General features: G+C 42.5%; 1 protein-coding gene and 1 non-coding gene across 6 annotated transcripts; both read left to right on the top strand.

Annotated features, from left to right (window-relative positions):
- The first annotated feature begins 42 nt into the window (after nucleotides 1-42).
- Nucleotides 43-16344, top strand: LOC130379644 (CMRF35-like molecule 7). Of its 5 annotated transcripts, XM_056586594.1 has the most exons (9): nucleotides 43-872; nucleotides 2428-2790; nucleotides 3189-3359; nucleotides 5538-5633; nucleotides 7159-7199; nucleotides 7413-8496; nucleotides 8681-8701; nucleotides 9135-9268; nucleotides 9386-10214. In XM_056586594.1, exons 1-6 carry the CDS (start codon nucleotides 794-796, stop codon nucleotides 7521-7523), a joined length of 861 nt encoding a protein of 286 aa, XP_056442569.1. In that variant the 5' UTR covers nucleotides 43-793; the 3' UTR covers nucleotides 7524-8496; nucleotides 8681-8701; nucleotides 9135-9268; nucleotides 9386-10214. The 5 variants fall into 5 exon arrangements, with proteins under 5 accessions (XP_056442569.1, XP_056442568.1, XP_056442567.1 ...); XM_056586592.1 differs by lacking the exon at nucleotides 43-872 and having other exon boundaries at nucleotides 1805-2790; XM_056586595.1 differs by lacking the exons at nucleotides 43-872; nucleotides 2428-2790; nucleotides 3189-3359; nucleotides 5538-5633; nucleotides 7159-7199 and adding exons at nucleotides 10409-10717; nucleotides 13383-13421; nucleotides 13725-13832; nucleotides 13955-16344 and having other exon boundaries at nucleotides 7521-8496; nucleotides 9386-10262.
- LOC130380211 (5S ribosomal RNA) lies at nucleotides 6021-6139 on the top strand. The gene has a single exon (XR_008895215.1). It is a non-coding gene; the product is annotated as a 5S ribosomal RNA (ribosomal RNA).
- Nucleotides 16345-17458: the final 1114 nt, after the last annotated feature.

Raw genomic sequence — 17458 nt, 5'->3', positions numbered from 1 at the left:
GGGTTTACTCATGTAGCTCTATCTGCTATAATCAGGAAACTATTGTTTTTGATTCTATATAAAAGCAATTCCATCTTGAGTGTTTGGAGAACGGCTCTGCTGCAGGGCCTACTTATTGGAGACGAGTGACTTTCTATCTCGATTGGGACAAATTGATGTTCGTTGGTGATAAAGGGGAACATTCTTTTCCTGCAGCCAACAGTAGGACAATTATTGAGTTATCTCTGAAACCTTGGAAGAGAAGAATGTGGGTCTGTTGTCTACAGCGTAAAGCTCGCTACATGGAAAAATTGGCTCCAGACCTATGGGGATGTGACCTGCACCCCGTGATATTGTCAGCAGACTTTTGTTTATCTAACTCGGCAGGCAGTTTGTTGAGGTTCATGCATGGGCAACATGTCCCTCATGCTGGCACTCTCTTGCCCTATCCGTCTCTCACTCTCTTAGGCTCTAGCTCTATTTCTGTCCCTCCTTGTCCTCTCTCTTGTGTGCTCTCTTTCTATCCGTCGCTCATTGGCTCACTATCTTTGTATCTCTACAAACACACTTTTTTGCATTAAGCTTGTGCACAAAAGAGACATAGTCAAACCAAGGACTTTTGCGAGGGTGTCAAGCTGACTTTCCGGCTGATTCAAAAGCGAGAAGATTAACAGGAGATAAAAACATCCTCTTGTTTCTTATTTAACTATCCAATCCCATAGAGAAAAAGGCAGCCCATTGTGCACTTGCAATTTATATTGGTCTTTGGCAATCTTGTTAATCAGCTTTTTTTCTTCTTTTATTTGATCATATCATGCCTTTTCCCCTAATTTGGTTTAATTGCATCACGTGGAACATGAGTATCCTATGCGTTGGAATTTTTACCCTGTCCGGTAAGTTGAATATGTTTATAATCTAATGTGAACACTGGTTATATTTCTGTATGTTGCAAGCATTTCTCATTTCATTGCCATGACTGAAAAGATGAGCATTGGGCTTTTCCTAAGCACTGTTCTGAACAGACTGACAATGGAGTTCACTTAAATGTGCTATGAAAGGTAGCTATCATTAGAGAAAAGCTCAGTGAGAATATCTGTTCTGGTTCATTGCGCCTGGTTCTGTATTTGCAAAAATGGCCAGATAGATAGATAGATAGATAGATAGATAGATAGATAGATAGATAGATAGATAGATAGATAGATAGATAGATAGGAACTTCATTAATCCCTCTGGAAGGTTCCCTCAGGTAAATGCACTGCCAGCAGCAGCAAACACCTTATACAAATAGAATGAGTATAAAACAACAAATATATTTTAGACCATCTCCATGCTGTATCAACTGCTAATATTGATTCGTATTTGTCTCAAGTTTATTAAACTTGTGGTTAACCAAAAAAAGACAACATGGGTTTGAGGGTTAAAGAAAAGATTGCAATCCTTTGTTTCATTCAAAAAGGGTCTAAATCAAGGATTTTTTGTTATAATTCATTCAACACTTAATTTCACAGATTATAATTAATTAATAGAATGACCCATCGGATGTTCCTTGATTGTCCAAGTGTTATGTTCTCAAGTGTTATTTGTTACAAATACAAATATTTCTGATGTTTAATTAAATCTAGATATTAACAAAAATATGATGATGTGATATGATATGTCATTTAATTGTGCAGCTGGCATATTTTTATTACCCGTTAAATAGTCTATGGTTACAAAGCTAATACATGTTCTGCAATAATATTGTTATAAATATATAATTAACAATAACAAGTAGTTTAATTATCTATGTACCTTATTATCTACTAGTTTAAAGCCATTGTGATCTTACATTAAAATTAAAAAAACATTCTATACTAATAAAACAAAAAAAAAATCTTAACCATTGTGGCAATAGAGAAATAATAATTGTACCTCAACTTAGCTCTCCTCTAATTTCCAAGTAAAAGCCTAAACTAGGACCAAGTTAATCAAAGTCCACACCTTACAGACCCCATTCCCCCACCTTCAAGCCAGTACAGGGACTCCAATGTGTGAGCATGGCTTGTGAGGTTGGAGATGTTCTGAGTGTTTCTGGGAGAAACCGTTAAAAACAAACAAACAAACAAACCATCAACACCATAATATCGAACAGGTTTTGAACGAAGGTCCCTTGAACCTTACGGTTAAATGTTACTCACTGCACCATTGTGTTGTCTGGACTACACTCTACTAGTTAACAAATTAACAATTAATTAAACGCACTAACAATGATTCGATTGGAGACATGATTGTTTCACTTTTACAAACTGACGGATGCAATGGAATCATTCTCACAACAACGGCAGAAGCAGTGTCCGAGTGTTATTTTACTATTTAACAATATTAGAGACAATTCCTTTGATTCCATTTTAGAAAAATGCCTCAAAGTGAATGGCCCACATATTGTAACCTGTTCATTTGTTCTCCTAGCTTTGTGCACTGCTGATCCTACAGCAGTACACCTCTCTCACCACACGGTGAGAGAGGTGAAAGGCTATGTTGGCGGAAACATCTCCTTCCAATGTTCCGGTGAATGGAGCTCTGCAGGGAGCCAGTCGTACTTCTGCAAGTCCTCAAAGTGCTCCAGTGAAGACGTGCTCATTCAGACGGACGGAGCACGGGCCGATGCTACCCGGAGGGGGAGATACGTTATTGAGCGCGGTGGAGTGGATGGTGTGTTTACTGTGACTGTGATGAAGCTAGAGAGTGCAGACACAGGGAGCTATCTCTGTACGTCAACCAGAAGGTCAAAGGTCATGCACCAAGAAACCTACCACCTCAAAGTCCTGGACGGTAAGTTGTATTTATTTTGGGTTTGTTCCGCGATGTAGGCAAAGTAAACACTTATTCCGTGAATGGGAGACCTCTTCACACCTCTCAAATTCCTTAAGGGAATTACAATTTATTTTTGTAAATGACGGAATCCGTGGAGCGTCTGCCTATTTCAATGAATAGGGCCTATAGGAAATAGGCCCTTGCCGCTTCTCAAAGGCTTTGGGTCTAATAATTGCTGGATTGTAGGCCTAAAAGTTGGACTGAGTCATAGGGTTTCAAATCGCTGCGGTAAAGCACGCACACAGTTGACCATGGGCCAATGATGACGTTCAGACTACTGTGTTTGTTTAGAACTCACGGCGTTCACCGCAGTGGTCTTGAGTCTCATTTCACTGTTCTTCTTTGTCTCCTCAAAGCTTTAACTGTTCCCCTTGGGCCTCTGACTCCCACCGTGGCCCCTAGACCCGTGACTGAGCTAATGCCTCGAGACAACCATCCGTCAACTGTCACGTCCCCGGCGACATCAGTCACGCAGCCACCACAAGGAGGACAAAAGTCGGAACAGGAGGCAGCGACTCACATCACAGGTAAAGATATTTTAAAGATATTTGTTTATTTTTTTATATTGGACAACAATCGTTGACATTGTTGAATTTGCAACTGCCCTAGCGTTTATCATGCGAGACTTGGCAAAACAACGTTTTCATTAGCCTAGGCCCTAGGCTACTATTATATTTATGTTCATTTAGTATTTTACAGCTTTAAAGAATCACTTGACTCCTCTCAAAATACCGGAGTACCTCCAACAAAACATCAATCTATTGTAGGTTGAAATAAAAACAAAACCCAGGTTGGTTGTAGGCCTATTGATAAATTGTTCCATTAATATAATTTGTTAGATGATTAATCTCTATAAACAGAATCTGCAGGCAACGGGAATTGACCAATAACGTGTGAAGAACAACTATCTCGGACAAATAAGCTTTTTTTTATAGCTTTTTATATCGATTCAGAAAGATTATCCAAAATTTTGCATGGAACTGAAACACCTTCCAAAGATATTGAAAACTATGACCCATACATGGAAGAGGAAGACCCCGGCATCGGTCTTGGGTATCTGTTGTTTCCCTATCCGGCTACACCGGAACTCCTGAAACATGGCCGTTGACTACAGATGGAATTGTCATAGCAAATGGTTTCCAAAATGTAAGAATGATTGACAGAAGAAATTACCTATATCTCCATGTGAGTGAAGGACTTTTGTTGAAATTTCTATAAAAGTGAATAAATGAAACATGCAGGTGACAAGCATTCGTATTTCAGATGTTTAACACATTCCTCCAGGGGCAGAATATTTTAAACCTAAAAGTATCATCACACAGTGGTGGAGCTAGGGGGTAGCCAATGGTGTCCGGGGCCACCCTAGACTGAATCCCGGCCACCCCATTGGCCACCCTTGTCGTGTTTGCATTTATTTAATTTTTTCTTTATTTTGCATTTTTGCATTCATTTATGTCTGGCTCTTATGTCCACATCTGGTGAACAAATGCCCTCTAATATTGTGGAACTCACAAAGATCATTGATCCATTGAAACAGGTATCCCATGAGCCGGTTCAGGTTATGCAAAGGGCCCATTGCCATACCTGTGAGTACAGCTACCTGTGAACAAAGCATTTCCACACTCAAACTGGTCAAGACCAACCTTAAATCTACCATGGATGATGTTCGACTCAGAAATCTAGGAGTTTTAAGTGTAGAGTCGAGCAAAAGCACTTGGATTCACGAGCAAAAGCACTTGGATTTTGGTGATTTGTGAATCGCTTTGCTGCAAACCACAATTATCGCAGAATACGGCTGTTGTAAGATGAATCTATGGCAAGTTAATGTATTTTGTGTATGTTAGAGGCAGGGATTCAAAAGTTAAAAAAAATAATGTTTTTGCAATTGTGTCATTTATTTTCTGGTAGATGCATTTTGACTTTTACAATGTTGGATCAGAAAAGCTGAGACTAACCTGCATTTGTTGAATCTGAGTTTAATCTATACACACGAGGCCTTTAGAAATGTGACATTTAAAATTTGTCAGAAATTAAATTTAGGTACTCATAGGTAACTGCAAGAAATTGATTAAGTAAACGTGTATTTTACAATTCCACCACTGTCTGAATTAATGTTATGATGTAGAGTTACAGTGTGTACATGCCTTTAATATTCCCTAAATTTCCAGATGCCTTGTGATATCATATTTAGATTTAGGTGCCACCCCAAAATTATCTCTGGTCTCACCCTGGCCACCCCACTGAAAATGTTCTAGCTCCGCCACTGTTATCATTAAGGGGTCTCCCATGCGGTCTGTTTACTGACACCTACTGGCAATTGCCTGCACCTTCACAATAATCATGAACTGTAAACGGACGGCAAGTTTTCTATCCTGTGTCCACTTAAAGGGCTTTACAGACACCTCAGATTCATCCATCCATACACACATTCATACACCGACAGCAGTGTTAACCATGCAACGGAACAGCCTGTTCCGTTGCAAGCAACTATGGTTATAAACAATCCAATCAATTGCTTGAAGAGAGATAGATAATAAAGATGCATGTAGAGAAAAAATACTGCAGATATAAAGCAAAACTCTTGCACATCCAGATCCACAACATGCCTTATTGTCCATCATTGAATCATATGAAAACAGAACCTGTGGGAAAATGTAGGATTATACGAGCCTTTAGCAGATGTACAGATGCATGTCTCTGTGCAGGTACCATGGTGGTCATCATCATCTCAGTGAGCCTGGCTCTCCTCGTATGCGCTCTGATACCTGTCATCTTCTACGGCCGTTGGAGGAGCACAAAAGGTATCCCGACACAGGCACAGAGGTGCGCACACACGCACGCACGCACGCACGCACGCACGCACGCACGCACGCACGCACGCACGCACGCACGCACGCACACACACACACACACACACACACACACACACACACACACACACACACACACACACACACACACACACACACACACACACACACACACACACACACACACACACCAAACAATAGGGATTAAACAATACACTCAGCTTCCAATGCCATACCATTAAAAAAAATTCTTTCAAAAATGAATCTGCAGACCAATTGACTAACCCTGCTATGCAGAACAACATAGACCCAATCCCAAATTGAGCCCTGAGGACTAAGGACTAAAGGTACGGCCACACTGAACGCGTTACTCGCGTTATATACAGCCATACCACCCTGAACACGCCCGATCTCGTCTGATCTCGGAAGCTAAGCAGGGTCGGGCCTGCTTAGTACTTGGATGGGAGACCGCCTGGGAATACCAGGTGCTGTAAGTGGTGTCGGGTGGTGGCCAATAGCTGGCACTCTTCGCTCTGGCCTTAACATCACTCCCGATGCCCCAGTGCAGTGACGGGGACACTGTGCTGCGGAAGGCGCCGTCCTTCGGAGGAGACGTAAAACCGAGGTCCTGACTCACTGAGGTCATAAAAAGATCCCAGGGCACTTATCGCAAAGAGTAGGGGTTCCCCCGGTGTCCTGGCCCAACCAGGCTCATTCAATCTGGCCACCTAATCATCCCCCTGTATAATTGTATAATTGGCTGACTCATTAATTCCCTCACCCTCCACCTCGATCTGGTGTGTGGTGAGCGTTCTGGCGCAGATTGGCTGCCGTGCATCACCCCTAGTGGGTGCTACACACTGGTGGTGGTGAGTGAGGTCCCCCCCTTCAATGTAAAGCGTCTTTGAGTGTCTAGGAAAAAGCGCTATATAAATTCAATGCATTATTATTATTATTATAGTCTGCACTGATGCAGACTCATGGAAATGGTTGGTAAGTCTGGACTCAAACCCTCACGCCATTTCGAATTTGACTTTGGGACAGGCCTAAAGCCTTAATAATTTTGTGAGAACGCGCATCAAAGTCCGAGAGTCCGGACATTGGGATTGGGCCATAGCCTATAGGGTACAAATGCAAATAGAAATAATTTAATAGAAAATAAAATCTCTTTAAATATAAACTAAGCCTTGCATGTGCATCTTGGAATCCACAGGGTTTTCTTAGAGAGCCAGTGTGCCCATTGTTTCAGATGTAATTCACCACGATGTGACTTAAAAAAAATGTTTTGGCCTGAGAGTTTTAGGGAAGAGGGGGGCGTGTTATCGCTGTGGTAACGACCCATGCCAACCTTATGATATTTTTTTTCTACCGGTGTTGTGTAACTGTTATGAGTGTTATAATAAGGTTGTTGCATATGATATGCGCCACACACTGTTGTGTTATACTATAGGTAACCGGGGAAGCCTAACCCTCACTTGGACGCGGACATTATCACATCTCCTTGTTTTATCTTTAGGTCTGAGACAGCCAGATACAGAGAAAGGCAGGCGAGCAGAGGTAAGTGTCCTTCTGAAAGAAGGAAGTGTTACAACTCAATCACATTGTCAAGATACATCTCCTCTCATCTAACGATATTTGTCACATGATGCAGTCATTCAACTATTGAAATGACTCTAACGATATTTTTCACATTTAAACCATAACCATAATCTATGTATTCCAGTACTAAAACACAATGGTCTTGAACCCATGTAATCTTTCCGTATGTAGGGTGGCTACACGGAGAACAATGAAGAGCAGGAGATGAGGACGCGGCCTGAAACAGAACACATGGACCCAGAACCAACAGACATGAACCAATGTGCTTCTGTCTGCCAGTGACTGGATCCCTGAATTCTAGAGGGAAAAACATGAGCATTTTTGGGGGTTCTTTCTTTGCAATAGCATTTTCTACTATACAGTACAAATTCAAGTACATTTGGTTCAGCTGATCAAGTGCTTCACCTCGGGAAAAGAGAAGCCTACCATTTTCACAGAATTCAGATCTCATTGTGCATATGACCGAGAACTGAAGGCAACTTCCTTTTCCTTTCGTAGGAAGGCCCTTACATAGGTATAAAAAACTTCTATGAATATGATGTCGGCTCAGATTGATATAAAATCGTCCTGCACTCTGTATTGTGTTAACCAAAAAAAACAACTTTTGATAAAGGTATGGGGATTTTAAGGGATTCTTTATTGTGTACCTTTATAATAGGGCAACTCATTTTTTCATACCATGGATTGGCCATGTATCTTATCAACAACAAGAGTGTAATCATTCATATTTTTTTTAAGCAATTATGAGTAAAAATACATAAGGCTGGCTGGCATGTTCAGACAGTCTCTTAGCTGTTTATTTCATTTATTTTATCTGTTCATCTATCTATCATCTCTCTCCCATAGAGATCCTTTTAGAGATCTAAGAGGAGATGCACGAGGGACACTTATGTAGTTCACTTCATCTATGCTGAGGTTTAGGTGTGTTAGACTTGACATGAAAGAGGAAGAGATGTATTCTTTGGTTTTTCTGAGAGTATGTGTGTGTGTGCATGTGTAGGTGTGTGTAAGAGAAATAAAAGTCACAAGTCTTCCGGGATGTTTCATTCCAAGCCAACAGTTGAGAGGGTGTATTGAGATGAACTGGCAGTAATGGGAATGCATTTTAAATATCTCAAGATCGAATAAACTTCAAAGATTGTTAATAATAAGCCAGTTTGTTATAAGTGAGCTATAAGGACAATCGTGATGGATTCTCTCCCTGCTAAGCATGGATTGAAAGGCATGAACATGAACATGAACATCAGTTCAACAGGTGAGAAACTTTCATGTCATGATATTACATTAAATTTGATCAATATAATTAGCGGGGAAAGAAACCAAAAAAACATAAGGCCTATTATTAATAATTATCATAGAATAATGGTGCCACTCATATTATTATTGGTATCCCTACTGTACAAATTGTGCCTGAAATCAATGTTTATGCTTCTTTTCAGTTCCAAAAGGGGACCTTACCAGTGAGTAACGTGCATGTGTGTATGTGTGTTCGTAATGTAATGTAACGCACTGTATTCCACAACCCTGCGGTGAAGAACAATCTTCAGCTTTCTTACTATCTGCACTGTTCTTTAGAGCCTTGTATTGAACGTAGCAAAACATCAGCAAATTGAACAGAAATAGGTGTACCGAAATTATTATCACATTGTCATTTTTCTATAGACAGCCCTACTTGAAGCTTAAACAAAGGGGGCACAAAAAAGGACAATTGAGTGCTTGGGCTAAATTCCCATGAGACCTCTCGTGGGCCAGGGCCGAATGCTATGCGGATGGAGATGGTTCGAAATCAAATGCCTAAATGGCGTGACTGCCGAATCTATTGTGTCTTTATGTATGGATTCACAGTTTGCATTTTAAGCTCCAGCAACTTCTGGGTTTCTTCTTCTATTTCAGGGTCCCAGGTTTCTTGGATCCTGACGGTTGCGATGTGTATGGTGGCGCTGCTATTTGTTTGCCTGTTCACCTTCTTGCTTTGGCTGCTTGCTCGGCACATGAGAAATAACACCGGCAGGCGCCGCAGACAGGAGGTGGGCCAACACACGTTGTAAACATGATCATCGTCCGTTACCTAAGAATGGAGTAGGGCATACTCATGGCCCATAGTGAGACCGTGATATCTCTGTGTTGTCTTTTTCTTTGTCTAGAGTAATCGAGAGAAAGAAAACGATTATGAGACGATGAGCCCTGTTGGACCTCCTCGGCCCGAGTCCAAGTTTGTACGTTCTGGTCGTAAGAAAAGAGTTCTGCCGCAACCAGCACCAAACACTGTCCCCACAAAGCCGCGGCGTCCGACGGTCAGCGCCTGCATCACCATAGACCTCAATGAACACTCCGATGTTGCTGATTCCGGACAGACGTGTCTCTACCAAAGCCTGAACCTCAACCTGAATGAGGAGAGTGTATATCACACAATGCTTTAATTTTTTTTTAACAATTCCCACTTTATTTCTGGTAAAATCTGCATGTCATGAATGACATAGGCCTATGGAGAGGAAGGCATATTCTTTTTTCTGGACACTTTTTCTAACTAATTCCCAAATGTTACTTTATTGGAACCACAAGAGTAACCATGAAAGTGGTTTGATCCAAAAGATGACCCTGGGTTATAATGCTACATGGGCTTTGGGGCTTGTCTTCGAAAAATTGTATATTGCACCAGCCTGACTTAGGTGTATGCCTACCTAGCCGTAATCACTTGTAGAATAAAGCACCCATAACCTTTTTCCTGAGTTTGTTTCTATTAATTACATGTACATTATAGGCCTATGTATATAAACCACATCTCTTTTAATATCTAACATGCTAAAATGAACCATGTCAGGAAGTTGCATCAACAAAATGACAGAAAAAGTGAATAGAATAACTCAGAAGTGTTTAGTGTGACAAGAAAGGAGAAGCAAACCGAGAGAAGAGGAAGCGGAACTTCAACACGGCGCCATTAAAGCCCCGGAGGGTTGTGGGGAGCAGAGCGGCGTCTCAGGAACATGAAGGCCGCGGTCCCTTTCCTCATTCTCCTCAGTGGTAAGGTTCGCTCACTGTTTATATCCACCTTGATTCTGCCATCTTCAGCTTTTGTTGTTGTTGTTGTTGTTGTTGTTGTTGTTGTTGTTGTTGTTGTGCATCATCGAGTGGTTGTTATAACGGAGAACACGTTTGATTTTTGATAGGCTGTTGCATGACTTGGACGGAGGCCCTGACCGTTAATGGATTGGTCGGGGGAACAGTCAGAATCAAATGCACTCACACCAATGCGCAGAGCAACACCAAATACTTCTGTAAGGGAGAATGTCGTGACCAGGACGTTCTCATAAGAAGTAAGACGGGAGGATCGGATAAGTATTCTATCGAAGACAAGGGAAACACATTCATCACAACTATTATGAATCTGCAGCCAGAAGACACTGGGACTTATTGGTGTGGGATAGAAAGGACAGGAATCGACACATTTGTTGATGTGTATCTCAAGGTCAACAATGGTGAGAGGATCCCTTTTCTATTGTTTACCGGTATTATCATTTTTTTGCTGGTTTGACAGCTCAACATACTTTCTCTATCAGAGGGTGGCTGTGAGGCATTGATAATGAACCATATCCATCCATGACTGGTTTAGTTCCCCTTTTTTGTTGGAAAGCGGAATGAGACTTTAAACTTTTGACTTATAGTTTATAGGTTAAATTATATAGTAAAGTTGTAGCTAATCTATTCAAATTAGTACTCATTTTGTTAACCACGTCTAACATTATTCCATTTGACGACAACAGGGTCATAGGTGTTACGTACATTAAGCACATAAGCTGCAATACCCCCACATAGCCACAAGGGAGCAGTATCAAACATACAAGCTGCAATACCTACCGCAGCCACAGAAGGCAGCATCTTTAAAGGTCCCATGACATGAAAATCTCACTTAATGAGGTTTTCTAACATAAATATGAGTTCCCCTAGCCTGCCTATGGTCCCCCAGTGGCTAAAACTTGCGTTTGGTGTAAAACGAGCACTAGCTGTTCTGCTCAAAAAAAAACGGAGGCTCAAGTGCGCTGATTTGGAATGTCTGTGTTTAGGACGTCATCAAGCATCTAAGCTCCTCCCCTTACTCTGCCTGGCCCGCCCAGAGACGTTGGCCCGCCAATGAGACTCGACCATGCGAGCGCCACATGTGTGTGTGTGAATACACACACTGTAACGGAAGTATTTCTTGTCGGTTCTTTGACGTGCCTTGTATTTCCACAACAAGACTGTTGTGGGGGTTATCTGAGCCATGGTTGAGAAGGAATTGGGGGAAAGGAACTTTGGCTTTGACTCGCTGAAGTACATGAACTGCGACATGCCGCCGGTTGCCGTGAGAGGCACCATCGCCCGGCAGCGGGCAGCGGGCAGCCGGCAGCAGGCAGCGCGCGGTTCAGTCGACTTCAGGTTGATGTGAAAGTGGAAGAACCAGAGACGTCGCAGAACCCGACAAAGTCGTTTGTGATTCATAATATCGTCTGGAGGCGCACACAGCTTATGGCCATGATAATATGTATTATATGATATAGATATCTATGGATTATATGATATTGTTTAGATATAGAGCTCTTATGGCGCATAACACGTCGGACTCTCGTCTCTGGTATTTCTACAACGAGACTCGTATTGACGACGCTGAAGTTGGCATCCGATTCGCAGCATCCGATTCGGCAGCTGGTCCACTTTAAATCGGTCCTGATTGAAAACCACTACACCTAGACTCTTCAAATCTGGACTAAATTATCACAGTGAGGCTATACATTATGTAAAACGTATTTTCAGATTTGTGAAACCTTTACCCTATTTGTGAAAATGCAATACAGGCTCATTTAGGGGTCCAGACCGCATTGCATTTTCACAAATAGGGTAAAGGTTTCAAAAATCTGAAACTATGTTTTACATAATGTATAGCCTCACTGTGATAATGTAGTCCAGATTTGAAGAGTATAGGTGTAGTGGTTTTCAATCAGGACCGATTTGAAGATTCTAAGTGGTTTTCAAGCCGAATCGGATGCTGCGAATCGGATGCCAACTTCAGCGTCGTCTCGTATTGAGGGTTATCTCAGCCAAGGTTGAGAATGAATTGGGGGGAAGGAACTTTGGCTTTGACTCCCTCAAGGACATGAACGACGACATGGAGGAGAAAGGGATTGTTGGCGGCGAATGTCTCCCGCTTGAGCCCCGCTGAGGGACCACCGCCGGAGGCAGAGGTGCCTAAGCGCTGCCCGGCAACGATCCCTTTCTCCTCCTTGTCGCGGTTCAGTCTACTTCACATTGATGAGGACGTTGAAGAACCAGGAACGTCGGAGAACCCAACGTGGTCGTTTGAGATTCATAATATCGGCTCACACAGCTTTTGGCCGTGATAATATATATTATATGATATAGATATCTATGTAGGCTATATGATAATATTTAGATATAGAGCTCCAGGACTCCCGTGTGTTCTAGAATATTTACAGAACACGGCTAAAGGCTGTGTGCGCCTCGCCATTGCGATACATCCACTGTAAACAGAGCGCATGGTACCGTGGCTGCAAGCTGCTCAGGGCCACACCCCCACCCTCCTCCTTGACCCTCCTCGCTCCTCCTCATTTGCATTATAGCTACAGACACCAAAACAGCGCATTTGGGGGAAGAGTCTCGGAGTGGCTGTAACTCTGCACCACGGCTGAATTTCGGGAACGTCTTTGAATACTGTGTTAGTTGCCACTAATACCTTTATTAAAGAATACATAAAATAGCATGTCATGGTACCTTTAACACAGGCGGAAGTCAGAGCTAATACGTCACATAGGCCACGCCTACTCGTTTATAATGCAGGAGCAGGAGCCAGACGAGGTCAGAACGGTGGCCTGCGGTTTGCACGGTGGGCTGTGGTTGGTCGCTCCACGCGTGTCCAACACATTACCCCTCTTTTTGCTTTGTAGTTACCATACCAAAATACTTTAACCAAATAAAGTGAGTTAAAAGCGACCCGTTTTGAACTACTTTCTTCAAGAACACTGCATAGGGTATAAACCAACAGGTAAATATAGGAAGCAGATTTAGTTACGGCACTGTGTGGTATAGTCAAAGGGATCTTTATTTTGTTCTTACTTTCTTTAACTTTCTTTATCTTACTTTCTTTAACAGACAAACAAAATGAAAGCTTACGAGAAGAAAGCCTTTCTGGTAATCCATCTTGTGTGTGTGTGTGTGTGTGTGTGTGTGTGTGTGTGTGTGTGTGTGTGTGTGTGTGTGTGTGTGTGTGTGTGTGTGTGTGTGTGTGTGTGTTGTTTTTGGAGCACAATCACATTTATCAGAAACAGCTATCAGACTTTAAACCGCTTGACCAAACCAAGCCTTTAGGTTTGATGACATAGTAGTTGCCTGCTTGTTAACCTCATCTACGAGATTTTGCACAGAGTGTGTGTGTGTGTGTGTGTGTGTGTGTGAAAATGAATAAATGAATGAAAAATATATCCATCTCAACAGATCAGTTGACATATATAGGAGTTGCCCTTGGTGTTGCTGTGTTGGTGCCAGCCCTGGTTCTTCTGATCTTCTGCATGAAAAAACGCAGAAGAGCCTCGTTTGCTTCAGGTATGACCGAAACAGACCCACCTCCAGGTTTCCTCCACAACGAACCAACGGAAACAATCACTTGCTAGCCATTTACTACACTACTATATCTATACTGGGACTTGTCGTTTCTTTCTTTGCAGACAAAAACCAAAGCACCCATGAATGTCCAGGAGACCCGAGTAGGAACAGCCTGCTTCCCGCCTCATTGACCAATCCGCACCCTGATAGCACTATTTACTCCAATGTCAGTGGGTTTCCAAAGCCTCAGGACCAACCAGATGAGAGTGTGTCGGTCCCCTCCAGTCCAGAGCAGCCCGGTGTCTTCTACTCCACTGTGAGCTACAACAATGATTCCAAGGGTGTGGCCCTCTTAACGGATACAGACTCTGTCATGTATTCTACCATTCAAAAGACAAAGTAAGGGCCTGGATGTAAATAATTAAGAGTGATTCTGCTTTCGGAAAGTACTATTAATAGTGATAATAATAACTGTACTGCTATTAACAGTTTTATTTATTGTGTATTGTGGGGATAATAATCAAAATATGTTTCCTATTTTCTATATTTTTATCCTTTCAATTGTCATTCGTCATGTTCTGAAGTCATTCAAATTCTTGAATGGAACTTTCTTCTGTGATGTTGGCAACTGAAATGAATGCATACCAAAATGTGCATACAGGCAAACAATCACACACACACACACACACACACACAAATACACAACCGCACAGATGTGAAAATATGCAAACATTTGAATGAATCGAATTAGAGAGCAAATCAGCAATCAAAGAAGGGCAATATGTTTACAAAACTCTCCTTTTGAGAACCAACAACCAACATCCTTCAGTAACACTTAAAGGGGACCTATTATGCTTTTTCGACTTTTATGACCTATAAACGTTGTTATAATGATTGATAGTCATGTTTAACCATACACAAAAAACAATGTAGATTTTCGGGAAACTCTTCCTCTCATCTGGGCGCTTTCAGCATTCTCTGTCAACGCTCGGTTTCTTCCTTCTCCGCCCCCCTCGCCCCCCTCCTGCCAACCCAACTCTGTTGTGATCGGTTACCTTCCTTAAAGCGCGAGAGCGGGCAGATTCGACCGGGCATATGGGGGCGCGGCAGGAGTGCCCCTACGTAGTAGATGATTTCCCGGAAATGTGAACAAGTGAATCGCAAAAGTTGTCCCGAGTGTTTAGCGCTCTGCACAGCCACCCCAGACTGTCAGCAGGGAATATGTTGAAATGCATGTACGTCATTATTTGACACTTTAGTATGGTTAAACATGACTATCAATCATTATAACAACGTTTATAGGTCATAAAAGTCGAAAAAGCATAATAGGTCCCCTTTAAGAAGATAATTACATCTTACAAGATGGTTTTTCATGCAGATCAATATTTTTAACATGAGGTGGCAAGTGTAGTCCACCAGGTCAATGAGCTAGGACTGATATCTAGCTGAACTGAAACAGAAAAGATATAAGCTTGATGAAACAAACAAAAGATGTACCTACCTCACCAGTTTGATCCATGTTTCAAATTGTTCTCCACGTCACCGCTAGAGAGAACCATATAGTATAATGTGTCCATCGTAAAGTCAGCGTCTTTCGTGATTCTTATACATTGGCCACTAGAGGGCAGTGCTTCTTGCCAAATTAATTAAATAATAAATCACACGAAATATGTGTCATGTTTGAAAAGGACCTGTGTATGAATAATTAATATAAACATTATTGTAAGAATAATAATTCAACTCAACGAGTTGAATGTGTCAGTAGTTGCTGCAAACATTTGATTCCGAATTAATCTAACGATCACTTCTAATTTTAAAACATTTAAATGTAATGATGGGGAGAAAGAGAGAGTGTGAGAGAGAGAAGTGAAAGTGGGGGAGTGTAACACGATAAACACTATATTTTGCTTATTAGGGCTAGGAACAATAAGTTTTACAAAGCTATAATTAGACCACGTTGCCTATGTAATCACTGACAACAGGGGACATTTCATAGTTGGACATTTTAGCGTGCCGACAGGCTTTCGTCGGGACGCGGAACCCGCAACTCAAAATCGGGACTGTCCCCGCAAAACCGTGACATCCGGTTACCCTAAAGGGCTTTTAATGGTTCCACGTTCCCGCAATGCAAGGGGGTTACGGACGGTTACGGACCCCTTACGTCCTTGCGTAGCCTACTCTCCTTGCGTCCACCGTAAGTGCCGGACGTGCGCCTCCCAAAAATCGTAACCTTCCGTCGAGGCCACACAGCAGCATTGGCTGTGATTGGTCCGCTTACTAAAACCCAATGCAGAACCATAAACGTCCACGAATGCGTTGAAGCGTCTGCGTGGTCATTGCGGCCTTAATGACGATCGGATGGTTGTGGGTATCAATTGTTGAAAAAAACATTGCTTCGGGTGGATATTGATAGCAGGCAGCAGGTGCAGATGACATTACAGCTCATCTGTGCATCTCTTTTAACTACTGGACTGACATCATAATGCCTAGTAGGCCTGGCCATTGCCAAATTTTGAAGATGAAGAGCACCTGAGGAACCGGTGGAGAAGCAGCTTAAATAGCCGCCGCTGCTGCCGCAAGAGCCGCCGCCACAAGAGACGCCGCCGCAAGAGCCACCGCCGCAAGAGTCGCCGCCGCAAGAGCCGCCGCCGCAAGAGACACCGCCGCCGCCGCAAGAGACGTCACCGCCGCCGCACCCCATAAGAGGAAGAACTTATGTTGACTTTTGCTTTACCTTTGGTCCCACGTGAGGTACACAAATTAAAATCGCTGACCTGCAACCCTTGTTTGAGCGTCTCCTTTGGAAAACTCAGCCGCCAACGATCGGGGTTGCCACAGCGTATAGGGACTCGGGATCCATTGTTATTTACACTTTGTTGCTGCGGTGTTGCTGCATGTATCGTGAACGATACAAAGCATGGCTGACTCTGCTACGCTAGGTGGCGCTGTAGTCCTTTCAACAGGTGGTAGCAGAGCCACCGGCTGACCTCTTTTTGACACCAGCAACAACAAACTCAGGCGGTATTCGAGGAAGATGTTTCCAGTAGACAGCTCTCTGTTGACTTCGGGTCCATGTCATTTTTCCGACGCTCCACTGTTCCTACCTCTCGGTCGTATGAAAAATTGCCGCCCATTCATTCCTATGAAAACTGCCCAATGGCGCAGAGGAACATCAAGGAGAGATTTGCTTCCGCATCATGGGCGCCTAGCCACTCCCTCGTGCATGGTCTGCCGGATGCAGAAGTATTCTCATTTTCTAGCATTGTTAGCATTGTAGCATCATCAGCGAGAGGTCTGAGCGAGCGCAGTCGCATTGTTTCCTGACAATGGAAGTTTAAGTTAATGAACCCCCCCCGATGATTCTCTATATGTGATCCTTAAATTACAGTCCTCCTGCCATCTCGACAAAAATTAGTATTTAACTATTATTATGCCGGGCCGAAACAACATTTGTTTCACTACGACCCCTTTAAGCTGCCCACTCCCCATTCTTCTGCAAAAATACATAAATAAAATAAAACGCTTGAGGTGGCATTTTGAAAAGAGAAAACTTACATTTTATTAGTACGGTATAAAGATAATTATGAACCTTTGATTGCTATCCAGAATTTTTTTGCGGAGACACA

This window comes from Gadus chalcogrammus, chromosome 3 (genome assembly GCF_026213295.1).
Source record: "Gadus chalcogrammus isolate NIFS_2021 chromosome 3, NIFS_Gcha_1.0, whole genome shotgun sequence".
Lineage (NCBI taxonomy): Eukaryota > Metazoa > Chordata > Actinopteri > Gadiformes > Gadidae > Gadus > Gadus chalcogrammus.
Note: the sequence above shows the minus strand (reverse complement) of the source record. Positions and strands in the feature narration are given on the sequence as shown.